This window comes from Bos grunniens, chromosome 1, assembly GCF_055505025.1.
Source record: "Bos grunniens cultivar Pamir isolate PY7600 chromosome 1, Bosgru_T2T1.0, whole genome shotgun sequence".
Lineage (NCBI taxonomy): Eukaryota > Metazoa > Chordata > Mammalia > Artiodactyla > Bovidae > Bos > Bos grunniens.
The window spans coordinates 23,144,849-23,171,492 of NC_141165.1; the positions used below are offsets into that span (position 1 = coordinate 23,144,849).

General features: G+C 51.0%; 1 protein-coding gene across 1 annotated transcript in view; it reads left to right on the top strand.

Annotated features, from left to right (window-relative positions):
• EPHB1 (EPH receptor B1) overlaps positions 1 to 26,644 on the top strand; it is a 471,534-nt gene that overhangs the window by 127,841 nt on the left and 317,049 nt on the right. Inside the window, exon 2 of the mRNA XM_086316585.1 lies at positions 18,164 to 18,228. Coding sequence (XP_086172711.1) covers positions 18,164 to 18,228 — 65 coding nt within the window. The remainder of the gene's footprint in view (positions 1 to 18,163; positions 18,229 to 26,644) is intronic.

A 26,644-nucleotide genomic window follows, 5' to 3' on the forward strand; every position in this document is an offset into this window, starting at 1 on the left:
TCCACCTTGAGCTTCATCCAGCCCAGCATTTCTCATGATGTACTCTGCATATAAGTGAATAAGCAGGGTGACAATATACAGTCTTGACATACTCCTTTCCCAATTTTGAACCAGTCAGTTGTTCCATGTCTGGTTCTATTGCTTCTTGACCTGCATACAGGTTTCTCAGGAGGCAGGTGAGGTGGTCTGGCATTCCCATCTCTTTAAGAATTTTCCACAGTTTGTTGTGATCCACAGAGTCAAAGGCTTTCATGTAGTCAGTGAAGTAGAAGTAGCTGTTTTTCTGGAATTCTCTTGATTTTTCTGTGATCCAGCTGATGTTGGGAATTTGATCTCTGGTTCCTCTGTCTTTTCTAAATCCAGCTTGAACATCTGCAAGTTCTCAGTTCACATACTGTCGAAGCCCAGCTTCCAAGGGTTTTGAGCTAGCATGTGAAATAAGTGCAGTTGTGTTATAGTTTGAACATTCTTTGGGATTGGAATGAATTGAACGTTCTTTGGGATTGTAATCAAAACTAACCTTTTCCAGTCTTGTGGCCACTGCTGAGTTTTCCAAGTTTGCTGTCATTTTGAGTGCATCACTTTAACAGCATCATCTTTTAGGATTTGTAAGTAAGGAGTGAAAGTAATACAATGGAACAAAAGATAGTGTCTTCCAGAAATGGTGCTGGAATAACCAACCAGCCAGCCACGTGCCGAAAAAAGAAAAGAAGTCTTGACTTATATCCTTCATAAAAGGAGTAATTTTTATCCAACTGTTTAGAAATAAAAATAGGTAATATCAATGAGTGATAGATTAGGTACAATAGTAGACAATCTACAACTCACATTTCATTTGATCTTCCTATTTCCTTGAGAAACAGGTATTTATACCCATGTTCCCTGTGAGAAATATGGGGCTCAGAATTTGTGGGTTGCCCAGGCCACACTGGTCTTATGTACACAGCCTGGGTTAGAACCCATGCCTTGTGGCTTTAACTCCAGTGCTCTCCTCACTACAGCATGGCTGACAAGGTAAGGGGCCTCTGAAGGAGGTAGGCGTGTGTTTTCCTCTACTGGTAAATAACGCTGGGCATCATTTCTCTAGTTTGGGGAGGCAAGTCCAAGGATCTTAGTGAAACATAAAGAAAACACAGCTTGTTGTCTCTAGTTTTCCCAAAGTTAACACTGAATTATGACTATTGTAGAGTGAAGTTCCAGGTCATTTTGCTGAGATGTGAATCTGAATCACAGCACCAGTGGACTTGCCAAAGGGACACAGTTGCTTGCTATTTGCCATTTATCATCATTATGTTATGTTATGATGTCATGTCATGTTCATTAGAGTGACCCTTAAGAAGCAGGGAGAAGGTAGCTCCTGCCTCCTTCCCATGAAAGCCAGCCAGTAGTACTGGTGATGGATATCAAGAGAAGGCAAAGAGAATGGGTATTTTACAATAAAGACTGTATCCTTGGTTGCATTACTCAACTTAGAAATTAACAGAAGTCTTGGAATCGGTCCACATTTCACCAGTCCATGGGAGGCGAGGGGTAGTAGTCCATGTGCAAATCTGCCTCACTTGTGCTCTTCCCTCCCACATGCCAGGATTTGCATGTTGCTGCCCTTAAAGTTAGGGTCTCCTGGTGCAGAGTTAGGGACCAGTGTGTTCCAGGTAAGCTTCCTCCCTGAGATGCTGGAGGCCAGAGCTGGCACCCCCACTAGGGTCTCATCCCCTTACAGATTCAGTCGCTGATCCATTCACCTGTCCTCACAGCAGATGCGTAGGGGCCAATGTTCCATGTCTGCCTCTCCAGGCACATTGCCCAGCCTCAGGAAGCCTGGAGTGCAGGGAGCTTCATAGCCTGTCTTCCTTTCCATAAGCCCTCTTCTCTCAGAATCTAAACACAGGCTATGGGCCCTTCTGTATGTGCACCCAGAGGCCCCAGCATGTCAGCGTTGGAGGTGCTGGTGCTCCCAGTGACCGCATGAGGTGGGGACTGTGCCAAGCCCCTGGGAATCTGCAGCTCTAAGAGCTGCAGCCTCTCTGCTCAGGGGCCCCAAGCCCCCACAGCATCCCATATGGGCGGCATGCAGGCAGGGGTTCTCTGTGCCTGTCACTCTGCTACATGGAGGGAAATGGGGCTTTTGTGAGTTCTCAAGTGAGTCTGCTGGCCCATTGTCTGGGCCCAGCTCTCCTTAGAACTTCACCAGCTCCATGAGGACAGGGGCGGGGCTGGGAAAGGCCGGATGTATTCCCAGCCGGAGCTGAAAACACTATTCATCCCAGAAACACCCTATTAAGCAGCAACAACAGCACAAAAAGGGAGTGGGTAGAGGGAATAGGAGAAGGGCGGTGAGGGCCAGGAAGAAGAGACTCGAAAGGGGCACTGGCAATGGATTCAGAGCTCTGAGGAGCCTTGGTTCTCCTAAGGAGACCCTGGCATGCTTGGTGGGGGAGGATGGGGACCTACCTCCCCATGCTTGGTAAGGGGATCTGCAGGGAGATAAAGAGGATGTGCCCCGCAGGATGTGACAGCCCCCTTCCCTCTCATGTGATGTTCAGATCTGTCAGAGGTGGTGGGGACTGGAAGGAGAGCTGATTGAGCCAAGAGCGTGGGACTGGGAGAGAGAAAACTTGGGAAGAGCTGCCATGGGCACAGCAAGTATTGAAGAAAGGAAATCCCAGGAGCCAGACTTCTGATGAGAAAATGGCCCAGCTGGGCAGATAGTGAGTGCCTCATCTTGGGTGGTATGCAAGCAAAGATTGAGTGACCGACTGGTGAGAGTGCTGGATCAGAGCCTGAAGCTGGGGAGGAGGAGTGCACCAAGTCTCTGGAGCTTTTTAGACCATGTGTGTGTGTGTGTGTGTGTGTGTGTGTTAGTTGCTCAGTCATGTCCAACTCTTTGAGACCACATGGACTGTAGCCTGCCAGGCTTTTCTGTCCATGGAATTCTCCAGGCAAGAATACTGGAGTGTGTAGCCATTCCCTTCTGCAGGAGGTCTTCCTTTCCCAGGGGTCAAACTTCGGTCTCCTGCATTGCAGGCAGATTCTTTACCATCTGAGCCAACAGGGAAGCCCTCTGAGAGATTCTGAATTGAGAGTGGCACCCAGATTTGGGCCTAGTCTCCGATTGCCTTTGGGTAGGCAAGAAGTGAAGTGAGTGGGCAGGTGAAGTCTGGATTGGTCATCGGGTGCAGGCTGGAGGACAGGGAACAGAGCTCCAGATCCTGTGTCACTGAACTTAATCTCTTTTCAGTTCAAAGGAGGAGAAATGCAGACTTGATTTTTCAATCTGTTCTTTTGTCCAAAAAACCACAATGGAGAGTCACAGTACTTTTGCCCCATGCCATCAGGAAGAGTGCAAGGCCAAGTCCATAAACAGCCTTCCCTGTAAGCTTCTGGCCCTGAGGAAGAGGTGGAGATTTCCAGGGGCCCCCATGGCCCTCGGTCAGGAGACAGGGGCTGTGCTTCCTCTCAGGCAGAGCCTCTGAGAGAGAGTCTGTCCTCGTCATACCAACCCTCCACCCCACCGCATCTGTCCACTTCTCTTAGGCTTGGCCACAGTCCCTAGCACCCTCTGTGGAAGCCTGCCTGAACACCCAGCCATGCTCTCCTCCCGCCCTGAGGGTGTAGCCCATGTGCCACTGGTACCCCAGCTCTGTAGGGCCTGCATTCCGGGCTCCTTCTCAGCGAGTCCCTGACCCATGTCCTATAGGCTCTGTGAGTGATGTCAGTCTCATCTGTGGACCGTCTGTGCCTGACCGATGTGCCAGCCCTGCTCTGTGAATCAGGCCCCAAGTTCACAGGCTGCTGGCTGCAAGGTGGAGGCCCCATCATGCTTCCTGCAGGAACCTCCCTGGTGATTGAAGCCCGCGTTCTACTCCACCTCCCCTTGCACCCTCAGGGCAGTCTCAGTCACTGTCTGCCTTTCGTCATTTCCCCTGTTCTGTTGGATAGATTTTGAATGCTTGTGATGGTCTGTCCTGGGCTCTGAACCCGCCCTCCTGTACCGCATGACCCCATCATCTGTGAGGTGATGATAGGAGCACCAGTAGCAGACCCAGGGAGGAGCCTGCCAGGGGAATGGCTCCCTCTGGTCTGTGAGATCGTAATTCTGGCCTCTTCTAGCTGAGTGGGTGTCGTGGTCAGTGGGGTGATGCCCACAGCCCCTCTGGTGCTGCCCTTGTACCTCCATGATGCCTCCTGGCATTGGGAATTGACCTTTCGCCATTGTGCCTCTCCTTGTCAGGGAGCCCGTCCTGCTGCCTGTCAGTCCTGCTCCTAAGAACCCTCTATCATCGCCAAGACAGCCGAGGAGCACCCCGGGAATGCTTCTATTGTATCTGTGTTTTCCAATCAATAGACTTGACTGGCCCCCAGCACCCAGCGTTTCCTGAGACCCCAAACAGTCTCGACACCATCAATGTCCTCCCCACAGTGAATGCCTTTGTACAGAAATATCTCCAGAGAATTTGAGGCTCCCTTGTTAGCCTTAGAGGGGTCCTGCTGGCTTGCCCCAGCTGGGGCTGGCAGGCCTGGTAGCCGGAGTCCCGCTCTTCATCTGCTCTGGCCAGGAATGCCTGAGCTGGCCTCTGCCCCAAAAAGGGAGGGTAGTGGGGAGTCTGGGACCTGAACCTCCCAGGGCAGGAACTGTCACCCTCTGAGAGCTGTCAGGCTTTGGAGACTGGACAAATGCCACATCACAACCCAGATGCCCTCCCACACACACCCAGGCCTTAGGACAGCACCTTCAGCTCTGAGGAGACATTTTATGCAGTTGTTTCCATGTAACAAGCAACTAAAGTGAGATGAGCAGAAGGGTGGCCAACTCCCCATCAGTTTGTCAGAGGGGACAGACCAGGAGACAGCAGACCTGTGGAGTTGGCCTGGCCCTGCCGTCAGCATGTGATGAGAGCCTGGACCCTCTCTGCCCACGCTCCTGGGGTGGACAACAGTTGGGTGGCCAACTGACCACTCTGGGCCTTTTTCTGGATGGAGTCTGGCTGTCTGGAGAGAGGAAGGTGAGCTGGGCATGAAGGCTGGAGGCCAGGAGAGTGGTGCCGTGGGGCAGCACCCCTCCATGGCCATGCCAAGGATACAGACCCCTGGAAGAGGATGTCTGTGTATCTGGTGGGAGGCACTCTGTGAAGAGGCCCCAAGGGGGTGTGTTAGCTCTGGTGGCCCCTTGGGAGTCATCAGCCCCAGGCTGGTCCAGGATATGTCCAGGAGAAGGCCAGGGCCTGCCTGCCAGCCCCCACTCCTTTTTTCTCTGGCACATCCCCCAAGTCCCTACTAGAGTCCTCCCCCTGGTGCCCCTGGCAGGGGGCAGTGACATCTGAGAGTTACTGTGCCACAGATCAATCCAGGATGCGGGCACAGGAGGGCTGGAAGGAGAGGCAGACGGCAGCATGTTCCTTGTGATTAACGAGCCCAGGCCACCATCCATCGCCGGCCTTCATTAGGGCTGCAGAGAGTCATTTTGCATGGGCGTGCAACCTCTCCTCCCCTCTCTTCTCCAGGGTGATTGATGCCCCCAGGTGCCCGCATCCCCCAGCAAGTGAGGAGCCCTCTTTCCTCCTGTGGATGAGGAGCGGAGGCAGCTGGCTTATTATGCATGATTCTTACCTGTGTGCCCTTGGCGCCAACTCACAGGGCTGTCAAAATGGCCAGGGCAAACGGATCTAATCTCCCTTAGAATTCAGTGCTAGGAGACTGCAAAATGCCAGGCTTCTCCATTTTAATGGGTCTTTGACTCTCCCCACAAAAATGCAAACAGGTGAAGCACTGAGCAGTGGGCACTCAGCCAGGCCGGCACCATCAGCGTGCTGGAGCAGAGAGATAAAGGATGTCCCTGGACCACAACGGTCCTGGGTGGTTCTCTTCTCTCTCCTTGCTGCTGGAAGGCACCCGTGTTGGTGCTGAGGTGGGAAGCTGGGTCAGGAGGAGGTGAGGGCTTGGGCAGGAGCTCTGCTACAGGTCTGGTTAAAGGCCCCCCAGTGCCTGATGACCTGGGTGTGCCCGGGGCTGCTGACCATCATGCCTGGGCAGAGAGGAGCCTCCCAGGCCTACCTTGCCTGTACCCATTAACACCATCTGGCTGGTTTGGGTTCTGCCTACAGATATTTGATGCTGTGGAGGGCCAGAGATCCCCAGCCAGGATGGGTGAGACACACTTTTCTTCTCAGTTCTCTGGCTATGGGGTATTTTCAGATGTAGGAGAGATGCACGTGGATTTGAGGGTGTCTGGCCAGCTTGAAGGATCAGGAAATATAGACGCTGGAATGGGAAAGGGAGCTGAGATAAAAGGAAAAGAATGTAGATAAGGAATCAGGCAGGAGACAGAGGGGCTGTTTGGCATTTTGTGCCTAAAATGAAGATTTTCAGTCTCCCCTTTTCCTTGCGCCTGTGTATAGTCTCACTTGCTCAGGGCTTCTCTTTTGTTGGAGAGCAGCTGCCAGTCCTTGAATTCCAAATCCCCTCCTCCATTGAGGAGCCAGATGGGAATGGCATGCCATGCAGGATAAGTGTAGGGGCGTGGGGAGGGCACAGGCTGGGCCCCACAAGGGAACAGTCTCCCAAGGGTGGGCCCGGCATAGAGCCTCCACCTCCACTTGGGCAAGAACACTGTTGAAATCCTTTCACTGTGAAAGGTGGACCCTGTGGTCCTGATCCATCAGGACGATGAGTAGGTAATAGCACAGGTGTGTGGGGGCCCTGCCTCTGTTCTGAAATGCTGTCCCTGACCTTGGCCCTGGAGAAAACTCGAAGGGTGAAAGTGAGTTGCTTAGTCATGTTTGAGCTGCTTGTTGACCTCTTCCCAAGCTTCTCTGGATGTGAGGAGAGACTCTTGCCTTCAGTTCTTGGTGGCTTCACAAGAGGGGACCCTCCTTGGTGGCACGTGAGACTGTTGATGAGAGAGACCACTACCCAGCACCACTGTTGTTCTCAAACCGGTGATTCTTCAGCCATAGTTTTGAAGAATGAAGCCATGCCGCCCTGGCCCAAGAGGACCTGTGCTTTCCGTAGCAGAGGCTGCTGGAGCCACACTCATGAACAGGACAGGCTGTGGGGCATGCGTGTGCATGAGTCCATAACCCTCTCCCCCCCGCCCCATTCCACAGGCCACCATGGGTCCCCATCCCTGACCAGGGCCCTTATACAGACATTTGTTGTTGGTTAACCCAGAATGTCCCTGTGTCCAGCCTAGCAGAGGTGCTGTGGGCCCCAGGCCTGGCTGCTGGAGGCTGTTGCCCTCTGGCTGCAGAGCCCATGCCCCATGGGATGGGGAGGCATGTGCTGAAGAGGGTAGTATTGGGGTCACTGGGTTTGGGATGTGGCTGTAGAGCGGTGGCTGGTACCCCTGCTTACCAGCTTCACCAGCTTTGCACCAGCACCAGGGCACTGAGAATAACATGGGGCCCAGGAAAGGCCTGATGTGTTTGTGTTCCCTGGGCCTCAGAGTGTAGGTGGGGTCAGGGGAGCCGCTTGGCTATTCGGGCTACATCGCCAGCCTTCCCTTTAGGCCCGGGTGAGACCACACAGGGCCCAGTGTGTCTAATCGGGCAGCCTACAGGGGAGGCATTCGGTACACTCATGCTGAGGCTGCGGCCCCATCCCAGATCCCCCATGCGTGGTGTCCATGGTTGAAGGAGGCTGCGACAGGGTCCTTTGGGGGTTGGACAAGGAGGGCTGAGGAGAAACTAGAGGGCAGCTGGAGGGCCGAGGCTTTTCAATCAAGACTGCCAGGGCGGATTGGGGTTGGAGGACCAAAGCCCACCCTTCAGAGTGGGCCTTAGGACCTAGCTGGGACCTTAAGCCCTTAAGACACTCCACTGCCCACACTAGGACCAAGCACAGGGTATGGCAGTGCTTGCTGTTAGGGGATCAACTCTGATTTGTCAAGCACTTGTGCAATGAGTGTCTAGTGACACTTCCTTGGCTCCAAATGATTGCCTAGGTTGATGCCCTAACCTCAGTACCTTATGATATGACCATATTTGGAATAGGGTCATGTGGATATAATTCGTTACCATGAGGTCATACTAAAGTAGGTTGGACCCCTAACCCAATATGACTGATATCTTCTAAGATGGCCATGTGAAGAAAGAGACACTTGGGGTCACCCGTGACCCTGAAGGCAGAGATCAGTTCAGTTGTTCAGTCGTGTCCGACTCTTTGCAACCCCATGGACTGCAGCATGCCATGCCTCCCTGTCCATCACCAACTCCCAGAGTTTACCCAAACTCGTCCATTGAGTTGGTGATGCTATCCAACCATCTCATCCTCTGTCATCCCCTTCTCCTCCTGCCCTCAATCTTTCCCAGCATCAGAGTCTTTTCCAGTGAGTCAGCTCTTTGCATCAGGTGGCTAAAGTATTAGAGTTTCAACTTCAATATCAGTCCTTCCAATGAACACTCAGGATTGATCTCCTTTAGGATAGACTGATTGGATCTCCTTGCAGTCTAAGGGACTCCCAAGAGTCTTCTCCAACACCACAGTTCAAAAGCATCAATTCTTCGGTGCTCAGCTTTCTTTATAGTCCAACTCTTATGTACATACATGACTACTGGAAAAACCATAGGACCTTTGTTGGTAAAGTCATGTCTTTGCTTTTTATCGGAATGATGCAACTTCAAGGCAAAGAACACCAAAGATTGCCAGGAAGACCCCAGAAACTAGAAGAGGCCAAGAAGGATTCTCGCCTGCAGGTTTCAGGGGGAGCATGGCCCTACTGACACCCTGATTTTGGACTTTTAGTCCCCGGGGCTGTGAGACATTGCATTTCTGTTGTTTGAAGCTACCTAGATTTTGTGCTTTTGTTATAGCAGCTGGAGGAAACTAATACATCTCCTAAATCAGTTTTTATATTTTATTAGTAAAAAGCATTTGCAAAGTACTGGCCTATGCACTGCTAAGTCACCATAAGACCAAGCTAGACCTGGGGATTCAGGAGGCAGAAGGGTCCATTCAAGCTCCAGAGATTCCTTTTGGTTTCTTTCCATGTTTCTTACAGACCGCTCTAGGGACTGAGGGCCAGAAGTGACCTGCTGAGGCCAGAGAGGAGAGGGACCCTCCCAAGCCAGGTACCAAGTCTGAGCTGGGCTGGGCTGGGCAGAGAAGGCAGCCCTTCTGGGGCTTGTCCCCAGCCCTCTCTAGCTCCCCAGCTGAACAGCCCATGTCAGGCCCCCATGCTCTGGTCTCCTTCCCAGGGAGCCTCACTTGGTAGAGCTCTGGGAGGGAGGGAAATCAGAGTTGTGCCTCTGGCTTGTTTACCAGTTCTGCCATGTGGAAACCAGGACCAGACCCAGAGCCCCTCCCACCTCCTAGAGGCACATTTCTATGCTCTGACCCATTTAAGCTATGGCTTCTATTTATGATAATTAATTGTACCTTGAGAAATGAAAGAAACAGAAGGAGAAGGGTGTGGTGTGGAGGACTACACTTATCTGTGTTCTTTAAAAGAGCAAATTTCACAGTTTGTATTTATGGTTTAAGTGCTTGTTCCGACTCATTCAGTCAGTCAGTCATTCAGCAGATGGGCTGGACTGGCTCCTTCCATTTACTCAGGCTTACTTCTCTTTCTCATCAGCCCCTCTTACATACCAGTCAATGGAGACTTATGTGATAACTGTTCCTCTTCACCTTACATTTTGTACTTGGCAGAGACAGTCAGTCAGTCAGTTTAGTCGCTCAGTTATGTCTGACTCTTTGCAACCCCATGAACCGCAGCATGCCAGGCCTCCCTGTCCATCACCAACTGCCAGAGTTTACCCAAACTCATGTCCATTGAGTCGGTGATGCCATCTAACAGTAAATAAATGTTATTCCAATGAGTGTTGTTAAAAATATACAGAGCATCTTTCTGGACTTGGTCTCACTGGCTCAGAGATGCAAGGGAGATACCTCTTTCTGGAAAATCAGATTTTGATGTTCAGATGTTGATTTGCTTGTTAGTCTTGGAGCTGGGACTTGAACCAGGTCTCCAGAGCTGATGGAGCATTTCTGCTACAGAAGGCATCTGATTATAGGACGTAAGTCACAGCTATGCTTTCTCAAAGTACTTATAGCACAGTTGGGCAAGAAAGATTCAGAACAGAATTCAGGTAGAGAAGAGGGAAAAGCCATTCCAGGCAGGAGGCCCTGCCTGAGCACAAGTGGGGTGTGGGGGATGATGGATCTCCTTTGGGAAACTGAAGGTCAATTTGGAAAAGCCAGGCTTGGAGCAGAAGCTTCATGGAGGCCAGAAGTTTGTGACATATCTTGGATTAGTGAAGAGACTTTGGAAATCATAAAGTAGGGGAGTGAGATGGGATGAAATAGGGGTTTTTAGAAGGTGGGTTAAATTTCTGTTTCTGAACGTGTGTCTTCTAAAACAGCATAGGAATAAGAAAGAGTGAGTGATAGTAAACTGGTGTCCCTCACCTATGAGCTCTTGCACTTGGCTTTCTGGTCTTTGCAGTCATGCTGCTACTTCACTCCACTGAAGCGCTGTTTCCAGAGTTGCATCTGTGGGGCAGACACAGTTCTGTGTCCTGCTCTGTGTTTAGTTGCTGACATCCTGATGCTGTGACATGGTTACACTCCAGGAGTGTGAACATGAGTGTGCCGTCCTGCATTTCCTTCCCCTCTAGATAGGCTGGTTCTAGTGTTCTCATGTTCTAAATAATGCTGCAATGAATATCTTCTTGATATAGAGCCTTCTGTTTTCCTTTGGCCAGTGTCTCGGGGGTGACATCATTGGGTGATCAGAGGAACCGAGATTCTATAAGGCTTTGCTAAATGTGGCAGTATTGCCTTTGAACTAGTTACATGGACAGCAGGAGCTAAACTGAGCAGCTGTGTGGAGAAGGGTACAGATGGAGCCTCTGTTGAGACACCAGCTAGGAGGTGGTTGCTGTGGTCCCACTGTGCAGGGCTGATGCCTTAGACTCATAGTTGCTGATAATTGGAAAGGAACACACAGTGAAGAAGATGCAGGAGTCACTGTGGCATGGTGAGTGATCTGATGATGGACTGGGGAGAACAAGGAATCAAAGCTAAATGCGCCTGAGGTTTCCCAGAAGGGCTCCAGGGAATGGCAGTGGGATAGTGTGGAGCAGGGCGCGTGTGAAGAACCTTTGCCTGGGTGGACACGTGGGATGGGATGTGAAAGGCTTGCTTGGAACACTTTTTCACCAGCTGTGTTGGGCCCAGGGCCCAGTTACGCCAGAACACGAGCCCTTGAGGCTAGCTGGTGCCTCTCCCAGTTTACGCTCAACCAGAGCCATCTCCAAACCCAGAGCTGGCACAGCTCTCGCTCCTCTGTCCTGGGGGGCAACCTGAAGCCTGTTCAGAAGGTTGGTGATGAGATTGCCGGGAGGCTGGACTGAGTTGGCAATAGGAAGTCTGGGCAAGTGTGAAGGTGGAGCTGAGCAGCTGTTGGTTGTGGGACCCTGTGTCAGGGGCTGAGGTTTGCGGGAGTGGCAGACACCTGAGGAATCTTGTGGGCATCATCAGGAGTTCTTTGCCCAGTGAACAGGATGTATGAAGACAGGATACACCCCCAGGGAAGACCTGGAGAAAGAGCCCCATGAGGCCCCTGCAGTGAACCTGGGCTGCATCTTTGGCAGACCACGGTGATGGACAGAGCAAGGCCATGAGTAGGGGCACCGAGGAGCCTGGGATGCTGGCTGGAGGAGTGAGCTCCAGGAAATGCTCAGGTTCTTGTGATGAGTTCAGGTCTGGAGGGCAACATAGGGGTCCCATGGAGAGGCTGAGGGCCTCACCATGGTCAGAGCTGCCCAGCACACTGTGAGCACTGGCACACTCTGGATTTGGGAGTGGGGGAGACTGCTCACTACATGTCCTGTTCCTGCCAGTGTGGACTCAATCCTGGGACAACTCTGTGTGTGTGTGTGTGTGTGTGTGTGTGTGTGTGTGTGAAGGGGCTGGTCGCTGTGCCTCCATCAGCCGGGGCTGGGAAAGCAAGAAGTGTCAGCTGTGCACCAGGCTTCACATACCTGTCATTTTATTCAGTGTTCACAACTGTCCCTGGGATTCCCCTTCCTGCCGCTCAGCGAGGCCGTAATTGCAGATTTAGCTGCGTGGTTATTTGATTAATTTCTGTCTTCCCACTTGTCTGCAAAGTCCTTGAGGGCCAGGGTGTCTGTTTTCCTCTGCTCTGTCTCTGGTTCCTGCACAGTGCCCACCTGCCTGTGGGAGCGACTCAGACAACCTTTGCTGAATGGGGACCATCACCCCCTGATGCCACGCATCTCAGCCTTCTTCCAGTGATCCCAGCCCCTCATGAAGGCTGAGGGAGAGGCTTGGGCTGCAGTGGGCTGACCTCCAACTCCTGGCCTTTACCTGGGAGGACCTGGATTCGTGGAGCGACTCTGGGCTGTGGCTCCTGGGTTTCGGGAGCTCTGTGAGCCACGGAAGGCTGCACCAGGCAGTGACTGCACGGCCGCGCTGGTTCTTCCCTGCTTGGAAGGTTCTTGAATTTGCCTTATCAAATACACATGAGGCTCTGCTCACTGGAGGCCCGGAAGCCCCCATTCCATCTGTGTATGTTGTTGTATATTGTTACCACCACGGAAGGACGTTGTAAATATTTTCAGCTGAATGTCTGATTAATGTCTCTCCAGAAAGAGTGGCAGAACTGTAAGGAGAGGGTTTATTTAGCTCTCTTTCACCATGATGGGCATCTAATTCATCCCAAATGTCAATACATCCCAAGGTGCCAATCCAGACAGAAAGGGGAACCGTCTGCAGAGCTGGGTGGCAGCTGCCTTTTCCTCTGTGTAGGGGGCTCAGACCTGCCCCCACCACCCTGACCCTTGGATGGCGGCCCCCCGTGGTTGGAGGGGGGACCCTGAAGGTTTCCCTACCAAAACCACTGAAGGGAAATTGTTCCCTGGGAAAATGGCGTCTTTCTACCAGGCTGCTCACGTGCCCCAGGCTTCTCGGGTTCTTGCCAGTCTGGCCGGCTCCTGCCAGAGACCCCCTTCTGTCTCCCCTTGTGGCCTCCCCTCCCCTCTGGCTCAGTCTTCCTCACCCGCCTCTTAGGTTTGGGATGGTTCCCAGTTCATCCGCATCGACCTGTCTCTGCTTCTCCTGGTCACTCTGTCGTCTCTCCAGGTGGCAGGTGGCTGTCTCCATTCCTCGCCCCCAGCATAGCCCAGCCCTGCCCAGGAGGCCAGTGTTGCCTTTGCCCAGAGACAGTGGCGTGTGTCTTTGGGGATGGACCCACTTACTCCCCACACGTCCATGCCTTTGAGTTTCTTGGTTTCCTTCTCATGGTCTCAGCCAGAACGGAATGCTGAGTGAGACTTTGCTTCTTGTCTCTCCCCTGGACCAAGAGTCCCTCCAGGGAACCCACTGCTCTGATTTGCTGCCATATTCTCCACTCATGTCACTCCTGGGTCTTTAAAGGAAGGAGGTAGATGATCAGTAGGTATCTATGATCATTAATTCTTATAGAAATCTTAGAGGTATTTTACAGATACCATCATTAGATCCTTTTCGTAGCTAAGAAACTGACGCTTGAAGTGGTTAAGTTATAATAATAAACGCATTCGTTTTGCTGTGCTTTGTGTCACGCAGTCCGCTCTTGTCCCTGAGCTCTCACGAGCCCTCCTCCGTTCTGCAGATGAGGAGGGAGGGGAGAGAAATGGTCACTGTGTGATAGAAGTGGGGCCTGGACCCCATCTGCCTACACCAGTGCCCTCGCTGCCCTCCCAGCTTTTCTCCCTTGGGCAGTGAGCACGCACACCCAGAGAGCAGAGGCTGGTGGTGGGTATGGGTCCCAGAGTCCTGTCCCCTGTAGGGCTGCGATCTGACAGCAACACATGCACCTCCAGCTGGCTTGGTCCCCATGCCACTGTTTGAGAGCAGAAGTGATGGTAAATATTTAATTGTGCTTCCACCATAACTTTCTGCCAGAACTCTCAATATGCTTTATAAATGCAAATGAGCACTCTCTTCTTCTCCAGGGAGATGTAAACCTCCTCAAATCACTTTAATTCAGCCCCCACCAGAGTGTAATGCCATAATCAGGAGCGCTCTGTGCCAGAAAAGAAACTGCCCTTAATCATATCGAGTGGATGGTTTATGGTTTGGTGGCCTTCCGTCTCCGCGGCGGGCAGGATGCAGAAAAATGGATTCTTCTCGTTGCAACTTCTGTCCAAGAAGGTGGATGGAAAAATTATTTAGAAACAGATTCAATTATAGCCCTTGAGCAGGTAACTATGACTATAATGAACTCTTAGATTGTATTCATGGGGTTAGCAGAACAAACCTTGGAAGATTTAGGAGTGAAGGCTGTTTCTTACTTTTGGTTCTGGACTCTAGTTCCCTCCCTGCCCATGTCCTCTGCTCTTCACTGCACTTCAGCATGATCCTGAAGTTGGGGAGTGCCTCCATATACATTTTTATTGCAATATGTGCTGTTCTGGGGGGCTTTTGTGGCTTCTTAGCTGTATGAGCAAGATCCTCCATCCCAGGGCACTACAGAGTCTGCAGACACCCATGTCTGCCCAGTAGGCAGCAGGCTGAGATTTGAGGCTATCAACATCAGGATGGGAGGCTGTGTGACCCTGAAGGAGGCATTACGCTATTCTGTACCCTGGTCCCTAACTCTGCCAAGTGGGTTCAGTGACTCCTGCTTCAGGCCCACCTGGCGACGGCATTTTAATCATGGAGATGAATTTCTCCAGGGCCTCATGGAGTGCCTTTGGAGACATGTATTATGTAAATCTGGTGTGTCATTATGATCATTATTAGTGCTGTGAAGTGGAGACGCGGGGGAGAAGGAGGGCTGCTCAGTGCAGGAACCGGCCTCCCCAGCTGTCGGAAGAATCGGAGGAGAAAACAAACTCAAGAAGTCTGTTCCTGTGCTTGCGTTCCTTCAGTTATGCAAGGGGCACCACTCTTGATCCAACTCCAAGTGAGCTTGGATGGGCTAGTAAGCCCAGCTCACTGTATTTGCTTTACTCCCCTGTTTGCAGTGAGAGCCCCGACTCCACTGGGAGGCAGAAGGCTGTCATGGTGGGCTATGTAGTGTCAGGTTGTGAGGAGGTGCCTCCCTGACCTGTTAGCACCTGTCCCTACTGGTACCCATTGAGATACCCTGGACCCCATCTGAGCCGTGGGTATAGTCCATGCAGGTCACCATGGGGTGGTTCTGGGGTCCCTTCATTAGACCTGTTCTGGCCCAAAGACTCTGTCTGCTCCATCTATGCCATGTCCGCCTGGTGGGGTCACTCCAGGCCTGGGTGCTGGGTGTCCAAGGCCCTGTCACCTGGACAGACTCCCACCATCCCTTCTCTGGGATTGAGCACTAGAGACAAGGGCACAGGACACCCCTTGGCTCAGCACAGCTCCTCGTTTATGACTTTATTTTCACTGCCTCAGTCCTGCCCGTGGGGTAGGTTTCTTCCTTATCCTTTGGTTTATGCCAGGAGTTCTTTTGTTTCCTGCTGCTGCTGCTACTGCTAAGTCACTTCAGTCGTGTCCAACTCTGTGCGACCCCATAGACGGCAGCGCATCAGGCTCCACCATCCCTGGGATTCTCCAGGCAAGAACACTGGAGTGGGTTGCCATTTCCTTCTCCAATGCAGGAAAGTGAAAAGTGAAAGTGAAGTCGCTCAGTCGTGTCCGACTCTTAGCGACCCCATGGACTGCAGCCTACCAGGCTCCTCCGCCCATGGGATTTTCCAGGCAAGAATACTGGAGTGGGGTGCCATCGCCTTCTCCGTTTTGTTTCCTAAGGGGCCCAAATTTCTGCATTCATACTTCCCATCTCCTGCCTGGAATAGAGAACAGAGAATGACTGTTCACGGGGGGTGGAGGGATGTTCAGGAGAAAAGGAAGCAGAGTAGGGAGAAACCAAAGCAACACGTCAAGTCTGTGTCCTGTGCCCTTGTTTGTTGAGCCTCCTGTTCAGCTAGGGTGTGCTGTGCCCGGTGCTTTGATATATGCCTTGGAAAGGTCAAGTGCATAAGACACCTCCACTAGCCTAAAGAGCACCATTGTGTGATTTTGAAAGGTGCCCTTCTGGAACTCTGCACTCCTATGCCAAAAAAAAAAAAAAAAGCCTCACAATTATATATTTGACTCATAGCTTCTTTTTTTTTTTTTTTCATAGCTTCTAACTTAGGCAAAACTTAACTCAAGATACATCATAGACCTAGGTAGGAGAAAAACCTTTGTAGTCTTAGGTTAGGCAAAGATTTTTTAGGTGTGATATCAAACCATAAAAGAAAAAAGTTGATAAATTAGACTTCTCCAAAGTTTAAAACTTCTGTTCTTTGAAAGATGCTATTAAAAGAATGAAAAGATAAGTCATAAAGTGGGATAAAATATTTGTAGACCATCTGGTCTGATAAAGGACTTGTATCCAGAATAAAGAACCTACCAAAGTCAACAATAAGGAAACAACCCAATTTAAAAATGGAAAAATATCAAACAGACACTTCACTAAACGATATACAGATGACAAGAAATCATGTGAAAAGATACTTAATATCACTCTTCATTAAGGAAATGAAAATTCAAACCACAATGAGATACCATTGCACATCTGTTAAAATGGCCCAAATTAAAAGTGACTGACCATGCCAAGTGTTAGCAAGGATGTGGATGAACTGGAACTCTCATACACTCTCATGTAATAGCCCCCAAATGGAAATGACAAGTGAATCGGTAGACAAAATGCAATCTCTCCATACAGTGAAATACTACTCAGCAACGTAAAGGAATGAAATATTGATGCACACAAACACGGTGAGTCTTAGTTATGCTGAGCTAAGCCAGGTTAAGAAAATATACTATATGATTTCATTTATATAAATTTCTGGAAAATGCCAGTTAACCTATAGTGACACAAAACAGATTAATTATTGCCTGGGGACAGTGACAGGGTGGGGCAGGGGCAAGAGGGGAGGAGGGATTACAGAGGGACAGGAACCTTCTGGGGATGATGGCTATGTTTCTTGATTGTGGTGATGGTTTCATGGGTATGAATATATGTCAAAACTTATCAAATTGTATACTTTAATTATGTGCAGTTTATTGTATGTCATTTCTACCTCAGTAAAGCTACTGTTTAAAAAAAAAAAAAGGATTTCTCTGGTGGTCTGGTGGTTGAGACTCTGCTTCCAGTGCAGAGGGCACGGGTTCAGTCCAGATCCCACATGCCGTGTAGTACAGCCAAAACACACAAACCCCGCTACACAACAAACAAACCCCCTTCAAACAAAAGGGCATTTGGACTTGCTGATCAAAGCTCTAGTCAGGTTTTGGGGAGAAGTTTCCATCGAGAGGTAGGGCTGACAACAGTCAATAATAGATTGAAAAGGAAAGAAAGAAAAAAGAAAAAGGTGCCCTGCTTTCAGGACACTTCACTGCTATGTGCCCGAAAACAGTTGTAGTAAATATCAGCTCTGTAATTGCTACATGGTGCCTGGTGACCTTGCTGTATGTACTGTAGCCACCTTGGCGCCCTTGGGAGCTCATAGCCAAGTCAGGGTGTCCGTCTTTCCCTTACTGGCCAGAGGGATTGGTGACCAGGAAGCAGGCCCCTGGGGTCTGCGATGTGTGTTTGTGTTTGGGGTGAGGCCTTTGCCAAAGCCGCATGAGCTTTTAGCAGAGTCTTGGGAAGGGGGTGGCCGTGTATCTGGGCCCAGAGGCAAAAGGACCTGCAGGAGGATGGAGTGTTGGGGCCAGAGAAGTTGAAGGGAAATCAGCTGAGAGTGTCAACGTGGATGCCTAAGGGGAAGCAGAGGAGAGGAGTGGGGAGAAAGGAGTAGGGAGTCAGAAATCAGAAGGAGGTGGCTGAGAAAGACTTGCCACCAAGGGAATTAGGCTTGGCTATTGGGTCAGCATGGCCTGTGGAGAACACATAGGTTGAGTGATGTGAGAAGATGCCATGTCTCGGGATTAAAGTGATGAGTAGGCAGATGACGTCACACACCATCCCCCAGGTGGCTTGGGGTCATTCAGTAGAGCCTTAGCTTCAGGACACCTGAGATCTGTACCTGACTCTGCCATGAGCTGCGTCCTCCTAGCAGACCTCTTCCCCTCAGCCGTAGGCTCTGCAGAGGAGCCCCAGAGTTCCTAGCACTGACATTTACAGTCCTAAGTAACTTCACTGTCCAGTAATTCTTCTGACGCACCATTTTTTTTCTTTTTTGACCTTCAGAAACTTTAATGGACACCAGGACGGCTACTGCAGAGCTGGGCTGGACCGCCAATCCCGCATCAGGGGTGAGTGTCAGACCGTCTGTCCTCCTGTCCTGATGAGCAGTCATGGGAGCAGGGCCTGACTTGCCCCTCTGGGATGTGGATTACAGGTGTGAATGGCTTTGTCCGTGGCCCATCCGCAGAGAGGCAGCAGCAGGTGGCCAGGGCCTGTGTGGGACTGGGGCCAGTGGCTGCCAGTAGTTGGGTGTTCAGGTCAGTGGTGATGGGGAGGACAGAGATCCGGATGCCCCTGGGGCTGAAGAGGGGCCAGGGCACGAGGAGGAGCTCGAGTTCAGAAAGGCTGAGGCTCTCTTTGACCTGGTACTGCCTTAGAGCAATGTTCTGGATTCATTTGTTCAGTGTTATGCACCTGGTCAGAATCTGTAGCTGCAAAGATGAATACTCTTGAGGAGCTCATGACCTCCCGTGGGATCCAGCACATGTATGAATGAGCTGAAATGTATCCCTCCTGGGTGGCAGTGGGGAGACTGACAGCCAGGTGTGGGCACAGAACTGGAAGTGAGACACTTTAGAGGGAGACAAGAAGCCTTTACAAAAAAAAAGTGCACGCAAGCTGGGCTTTGGAGAATGAGTAGGAGTTTGACAGGCAGTAAATAGGGAGTCTGGAAAGATGTTCCAAGTAGGAGGAATAGCTGGTTAAAAGGGGTGGGAGTCATGAAACGACGTAAGAACAAGAGTCTGTACGTCTGGACCATGGGAGGGTGTGGATAGTGCTGAGGTGGGGCTGGGCTGTGGATTGGGCAGTGCACAGCATGGGGAACTGGGACTGACCTGCTGAGTTAGCCATGTGGCTTTCTCCTATAGGTAAAGGATGGATCTTGTCACACTTGCTGACACGACTGTGGGGAACAGTTGACAGAAGGCTCTTTCAGCTGTCTTGGATGGGTCAGAAGCATCAGATTAAAATGGGATACTCAGGACAGTTGGAGCAAAGCTAAGCAGGAGGCCTTGGTAGCATTTGGCAGTGAGTGAAGACATTGGGGTGGGGAAAGGCAGAGGGAGGAGGTGGGATGGGATTCACATCTCAGGCTCGAGTGGCTGGCTCTCTGTGAGGCTTAATCACGAAAGGATGGGACAGGAGGAGTGCATAGACTCTTCATCCCCGCGAGGGGGTGAGGCAGGGGCAGGGTTAGCTGGATCTTCTCATTAACCCTACACCTTCTCTCTCCTCCCTGCCTTTGGTCACCTCCAGCCTGCAGCCTCAGGCCACTCTGCAACCCAGGGTGTGAGTCACAGGTGGTCTTAAGACTCCTGCTTATGTCTTAGGGACATTGGATTCAGGTCCCAAGGCAGACAGGCCTCGCCTGCGCTTTCTCCCCGGGTTCTCCCTTCTGGGTGCAGGTGTGGGGCCTTGTGGTAGCAGGGCAAGGTCTGGGGTGAACTGTGTTTCCCAAAGTGTGGCCAGGAGCAGGGGCCAATCTTGCCCACACTGACAAGTCCAAATCCTGCTGGGAACACTGCAGGCCCCCAGGAAACACCTCCTACTCCCACGGGGGACCTCGTGAAAGCTGATGATGCAGCAGCTCTTCAAGCGGCCCAGACATTAAGGACTTGCCCCTGTTCTACAAGTTACATTGTTAGTGGAAGCTTTGCATGTTTTCTCCAGTGACTTAAGTCATTGATATGACTTTTGGTTCATTTTCTCCTTGATTTTTGTGCATACCACCTGTCTTCTTTAAACTTCTGAACTCCTTCCCAAGGCAGGTGGTCCTTTTGGGAAATATTCCAAGTTAAGAGATCCCTGGAAGGGGATGAGAAGGAGTGAGAGGCAGGAGAAAACCAAGAGGTGGTCTTCTTACAGAAGCCCAGGGAGCAGGGGTCAAGGAGGAAGGGGGCAAAGGTGGCAGGTGCTGCTGGGCATTGGATGGTGCACTGGGCTTGGTTACAAGGACCCTGTTGGTGCCACATGCTGATGGTTTCAGAAGGGATCAGGGTCAGAAGCCAGAAAGCAAGACATGGAAGGGTCAATGGGAGGTGAGGCGATGAGGCAGCCCGTGAGAGGAGGGAATGCAGAGCACGGGAGGCAGAGGGAAGGGAGGCAGAGGGAAGGGAGGCTGTGGAGGCAGGCACCTCTCAGGGAACGGGATGCCTTTGTTGTTGAAATGGCAGGACAGAGAGATGGGAGGACTCAGGATTGGTATAGAAGCCCTAAGATAAGAAGTCTCTTAATTTCCCTTCTTCTCTCTGAGGTTGGAGGGGCGGTTGGGAGAGTGGAGGTGGGGAGTCTTAAGTAGCAGGTTTTAGGAGGGAGGCAAAGGTGTGAGCTAACGGCCGCTGCTGGTGAGTTGGGCGAGTCTGGACTCTTTGGGACGAATGTGGCTGCAGTAAGGACCTAGTTGAGGTCCAGGCTGTGTGTGTGACAGCCCCAGTCAGGGGCACCTGGAGGCGGTGTGGCAGTGGGGTCATCCTTACTTGTGCAAGAATGGTGGGCCTGGAGGGTCAGGAGCTGAGGACGTTGGCGGGAGGGGGTCAGCATCTTGTAGCGTGACATTGCCCCACAAAGAAGAAGAGTGAAGCCAGGGCGATTGTGACAAAGTGCAGAGGCCTAGCTGGGGCTCTCAAGGAGACTGGAGGAGCACTGGAGGCCATGGCCTTGAATCAGGGCTTAACTTTAAGATGCACAGAGTACTTCTGGGTGATAAAGGGGTCTGGGGAGTGGGGCCAGGGTCCGGGATTTGAGAAGCCAGGAGGCTGGGTGAATGGTCTGCATTTTCCTGGGATCCAGTAGGGGAGGAGATGAGCCCCGCCCCAGCAACCCAGAAAGAGAAAAAATTGTCCCTCAGATGGCCCCTGCAGTCAGGATACCATGCGTGAGGAAGATGTTGATGTGTGGGTGGGCATTGTTCTGGTAGCCTGGGGGTCTCCAGGGAACTGGTAGGCCTGATCCAGAAGGGGTACCATGATTCCACCAGGGGGCCCAGCTGGCATTGCAATGAACCCTATCCATGGTGCATGGCCTGTGAGGTAGGCTTCCCAGATAGAGGCCAGGAGACTTCCTTTTATGGTTTCCCTGGATATCTTCACCTTTGTACTCAAGGACTGCCAGATGCAGGAAGGGTTTGGACTGCCCACCCACACATAGCCTGCAAATTGTTTTCAGTTATATCTCTGGAAAATAGATTATAATATTGCATGTCAAAACCAGAAAGTATTTCTGCTCAAATGGCAAAATGTTGCTTTATAATCTAATTGCAGCTTTAAATTAAAGCCTTTAGGTTTAACCCATATCAGAGGCCACCTGGTGAGTAGAGGGAGAAAATAACAAATATATTTATGAAGTAACAGATGCTGGGAGGATGAGGGGCTGAGCTCCCATCAGAGGGCATCCCAGGACCCTTACCTGTGACCCTGTGAATTCCACCCTCCTCCCTTGGGCTGCCTTCACTTACCTCTCCCTAACCCTTCTTTACCATCCTGCTCCAAAAGGGTCCTGACCTTCACATGTTGATGTGAAGCTCTGGGCAGGAGGGTGCTCTGAGAGGTCCTGTGGTCAACACTCAGGGCGGTGCTCAGCTGCCACAGGGCTCAGTAAGTGCTAGTTCTCATGGTTTCGTGGCCCACCTTAGCAGCCGTCCCCATTCCTAGAGGGGTTTCCCCGGGTGGCTCAGTGGTAAAGAATCTGCCTGCTAATGTAGGAGATGTAGATTTGAGCCCTGGGTTGGGAAGATGCCCTGGAGAAGGAAATGGCAAGTCACTCCAGTATTCTTGTCTGGGAAATCCCATGGACAGAGGAGCCTGGCGAGCTATAGTCAGTGGGATCACAAAGAGTCAGACAAGACTGAGTGGCTGAACAACAACCACTGTTCCTAGATGCTGCCTGGCCCTCTCCCCTCTTTTCCTTTTTCCCGCTCCCCCTTGCATCCCTGTCTGTTCCTCAAGTGTCAGTTCCATTTCCCTCCCCTCGGGGAGCCCTCCAGGGTGCCCCTTCCCACCAGGACTCCACGGTAGGGCCCCTTTTCCTAAAGCAGAAGGCTTGCTGCCAACTCCTAACTGACCATCACTCTGTGAGCTAAACCTGCGTTAATGTGTGCTTCCTCCCACTGGGCAGAGACAGGAGTGGCTTCATCTCTGTCCCCGGGCCAGCAGGGGCCAGGCTTCAGTAAATGTTTGTCGGCCACATAAAAGGGGGAAGGAGCAGCGCATTCATGATACTTCCTGCATCTTCAACCCAGGATTCTGAACTGAGGAGATGCTCAGTTTAGGTTTATTGTAGCCCAATAAAATGTTTTTTGTAGACCTTCCAATACCCAATTGATTGTCAGTATCTTTTAAAGAAATTTAATCAGTGATACAGATAGAGCTACCTCTCCTGCGATAAGCATGACGGAGAAGACCAGGATGCTCTCCAGAAGGTCCAGCTTCTTTCACACACTGGCTGTGATGGATAAGGAAGGCAAGCTGGGTCCCTCTGATAGTGAGGCTTATTCAGCTTGCTTGTTGGAAATCAAAGCAAGGCCTTTTACTTTTGCAGAATATTGCCAGGGCTCCTCGGCTATTTGCATGTGGGCAGCCATGTCGACAAAAAGTTTTCCTGGGTAAACACTCAGAAAGTGTTAGCATAGTACTCACCCTCTGGAGGCCTGGATTTTCTCTCTTCTTCTTTTGATGACTCAATCATGCTAATTAAGACAGAAAAGCCTGAGCTAAATTAGGCGAATCCAGGAGACATTTAGCTCTGGGCAAAATGATTTTGTGAATGGAGTTGTATGGTGTTTGAATTTCCGGCCATTGCAGGGGCAGACAAGCAGAGGGGAACAGAGTTGGGCATCCTTTTTCAGATTGGTACCCCTGCCTGGGACTCGGGAGCATTGGAACTGGTCACTGATTGCTGGGAGCCACACTTCAGGATCAGTCAGGGTTTCCTGGTGGCCAGGGACAGAAAAACACAAGTCATTCTTAAGGGAGGTATCTTGGCTTATGTGAATGAATGGTCCAGGGGCTGATGTGGCTTCCTGTGTGGCTGGGTACAAATCCTTAGATCAATCTGTGTCTCACCCACCACCTTTCTCCTCTCTCTGCTCCCCTGGTGTTGGCTCCTTGCTGAGCTTCCTCTTGGTCATAAGTCTGCAGCGGCTCCAGCTCCTACAATCTCATCCATCATCCCCTGGGGAAGAGCCAGTACCTCCTCTGGGATCCCCCAGCAGAAGCCCTGGAATTAGCTCTGAATGAGCCTGACTATATCAGTTTGGCTCCCACACCTGCCCTGACCCAGTCCCTGCATCCAGGAAGTACTGAGTGGTACTCTCAGGGCCTGTGTTCCAACCCTATGCTGGGCTGAGCCCACCAGAAGCCTTGGGCTGAAGGGCTGGAGGGAGTACCTCTCCAGAGGAATTGGGGTGTGGGTACCAGAAAGCTGCATAGTTGCTGGGCACAGTTCCATTCAGTCGCTCAGTCATGTCCGACTCTGCGACTCCATGAATTGCAGCACGCCAGGCCTCCCTGTCCATCACTGACTCCCGGAGTTCACTCAGACTCACGTCCATCGAGTCAGTGATACCATCCAGCCATCTCATCCTCATCGAGTCAGTGATACCATCCAGCCATCTCATCCTCTGTCGTCCCCTTCTCTTCCTGTCCCCAATCCCTCCCAGCATCAGAGTCTTTTCCAATGAGTCAACTCTTTGCATGAGGTGCCCAAACTACTGGAGTTTCAGCTTTAGCATCATTCCTTCCAAAGAAATCCCAGGGCTGATCTCCTTCAGAATGGACTGGTTGGATCTCCTTGCAGTCCAAGGGACTCTCAAGAGTCTTCTCCAACACCACAGTTCAAAAGCATCAATTCTTTGACGCTCAGCCTTCTTCACAGTCCAACTCTCACATCCATACATGACCACAGGAAAAACCATAGCCTTGACTAGATGAACCTTTGTTGGCCAAGTAATGTCTCTGCTTTTGAATATGCTATCTAGGTTGGTCATAACTTTCCTTCCAAGGAGTAAGCGTCTTTTAATTTCATGGCTGCAGTCACCATCTGTAGTGATTTTGGCGCCCAGAAAAATAAAGTCTGACACTGTTTCCACTGTTTCCCCATCTATTTCCCATGAAGTGGTGGGACAGGATGCCATGATCTTCGTTTTCTGAATGTTGAGCTTTAAGCCAACTTTTTCACTCTCCACTTTCACTTTCATCAAGAGGCTTTTTAGTTCCTCTTCACTTTCTGCCATAAGGGTGGTGTCATCTGCATATCTGAGGTTATTGATATTTCTCCTGGCAATCTTGATTTCAGTTTGTGTTTCTTCCAGTCCAGTATTCTTGCCTTGAGAACCCCATGAACAGTATGAAAAGGCAAAATGATAGGATACTGAAAGAGAAACTCCCCGGGTCAGTAGGTGCTGTGCACAGCAAGAGGAAATTGAATACTACATCGCAAGGCCCCATGTGCTTTACAGCCAGGTGTACGTCAGTCCTCACAACAGCCCCATTTTACAGAAGAGGAAACTGAAGCACTGAACAGCTGTTAAATTGCTTCTGATCACGTGGCTGGAGAGTGCCATCTAACCCCCTGCTGCCTGCTTGCCTGCTGAAAACCACGCTGTACCCTCTCTCCTAGTGAAATGCTGCAGTGTCTCCAGAGTGGCTTCCAACGCAGTTTCCAGTTTGGAGTTGCTGGAGGTCCGTCGAATTCAGGCTCAGTGTCTGAAAGATTTTCTCACAGTTTAGGACACAGTGGTTATCTTTTGCCTGAGCTGTTACCAAGGAGTAAGTACTGCTTTCTCCACTGTGAGGGGCCCTGCCTCCCAGCAGGTGGGCCTCCAACTGCCCTGCTCCCTCCCCTCCGCCCCCTGCCCTCTTCAGGTAAACCCCTGAGATAAGTCAGAGCTCCCACCCTGTGCCTCCCACCCACTCTTTATCTTTTTCTCTCGCTACCAAAAGGCCTGTAATTAGGAAACATTAGCAGGCTCAAAACAGCTTTCATACCTGAAACATCCTCTGTAATTGCACTCAGCAGTGCTCTTCTCTGGCTATTAATGTCACTTTTATGAAGCGATGAGGAACAAAACACCCCGAGGCACTTAAAACATTTTTTTTTAATATATAATACATGTCTTTTAGGAATGGAAGTTTAAAATCACCTGCTTGACAGAGACAGTGACAGACAAAGGCTGGGGGCTCAGGACAGAGCCATGGGCCCAGGGATCCATGGGGTTCAGACACTGCTCTGGAAAGAGTGACAGCCCTGGGGTGGGTTGGCCAAGGCTGGTGGATCCCCTGGGATGAAAGGTGGGCCAGAAAGGTCACTCTTCTGCCTGACTTCATCATGTGTGGTTGCTGTCACTGGGTTTTTACATAAGCTCTCTTTTGTGGGCATGTGTGTGCCTTTGACAGAGAGGTGACTAGAGTGTTACAGATGAGCAATGTCATTGGGTAGAATATGAATTATTACATTGAGTAGAATATTAATCATTGCACTGGTTGCAGAAATGTTAAGGAACCATTGACCGAAACTGCTCATCTTGGTCAGGCAAGATGATAACCACTTGCATGAATTGTCTTACAACAAGAGGTCCCGATAAGGAACAGGATGCTGCCACTGAAAACTAACTGGGATAATTTGGAAGGGGCCCAAAGGAGGAAGGAGACTCCAACCCATAATATGTCCAACAACCTCCCAGAATCCTTTGCACTGGAGTCCATCTTGGCTGAGAGATGTGAGTGCCACCAGGAAGGACCCAAGTCACATCAAATATGGGCACATGCAAGATGATTGGCCAGAGGCAACCGGGACACTAACCCTGTCACCATAAAACCTGAGATTGTGAGCCACATGGCAGAGCAGTTGTCCTGGTTTCCCTTACCCTACTGCTCCCCACCCGGGTGCCCCTTCCCGATAACATTTTCTGCTTTGTCAGCATGTGTGTCTCCTGAGACAATGCATTTCTGAGTATTAGATAAGAGCCCACTCTCCAGCCCTGGAAGGGTTCTCCTTTCCTGCAGCAGAAGTGCATGCAGTATGACTGTGTGTAGGTGTGTGGAGGGAGGGATGTGAGGAGGAGTGGAGAGCGGGATGGATTAAGGGAGAGATGCTTCTTGACTCGCTGTGTTAAAGAACTCCGGGAGTTGTGGTGGTTCACCAGAATCTGACTATCTGACAGATTTATTTTCTTGCTCTTGAAAATGGCTCACAGACTCATTCATCAGTGGAGCGAGAGATATTTCTGTCCATAGACTCCAGGAGGGAACCCCAGAGGTCACCCATTCCCCCTCCCCCTCTCAGAGGCAGGCTTAACCCTCATTTGTCCAGACAGACAGATGTCTTTTCTCTAAAATCTTTTCCAGGAAGGCAGACCCCTGCCATGCCCCTTGTCCCAACCCTGGGAACCTTTCTCCCACCGGTATGTGAGGCTGAGGACCAACTGCCTGGTGAAGGTCAGAGTGGCCCTCAGGGCCCTGGAAGGAAACAGGGCTCCTGATGGAGCTG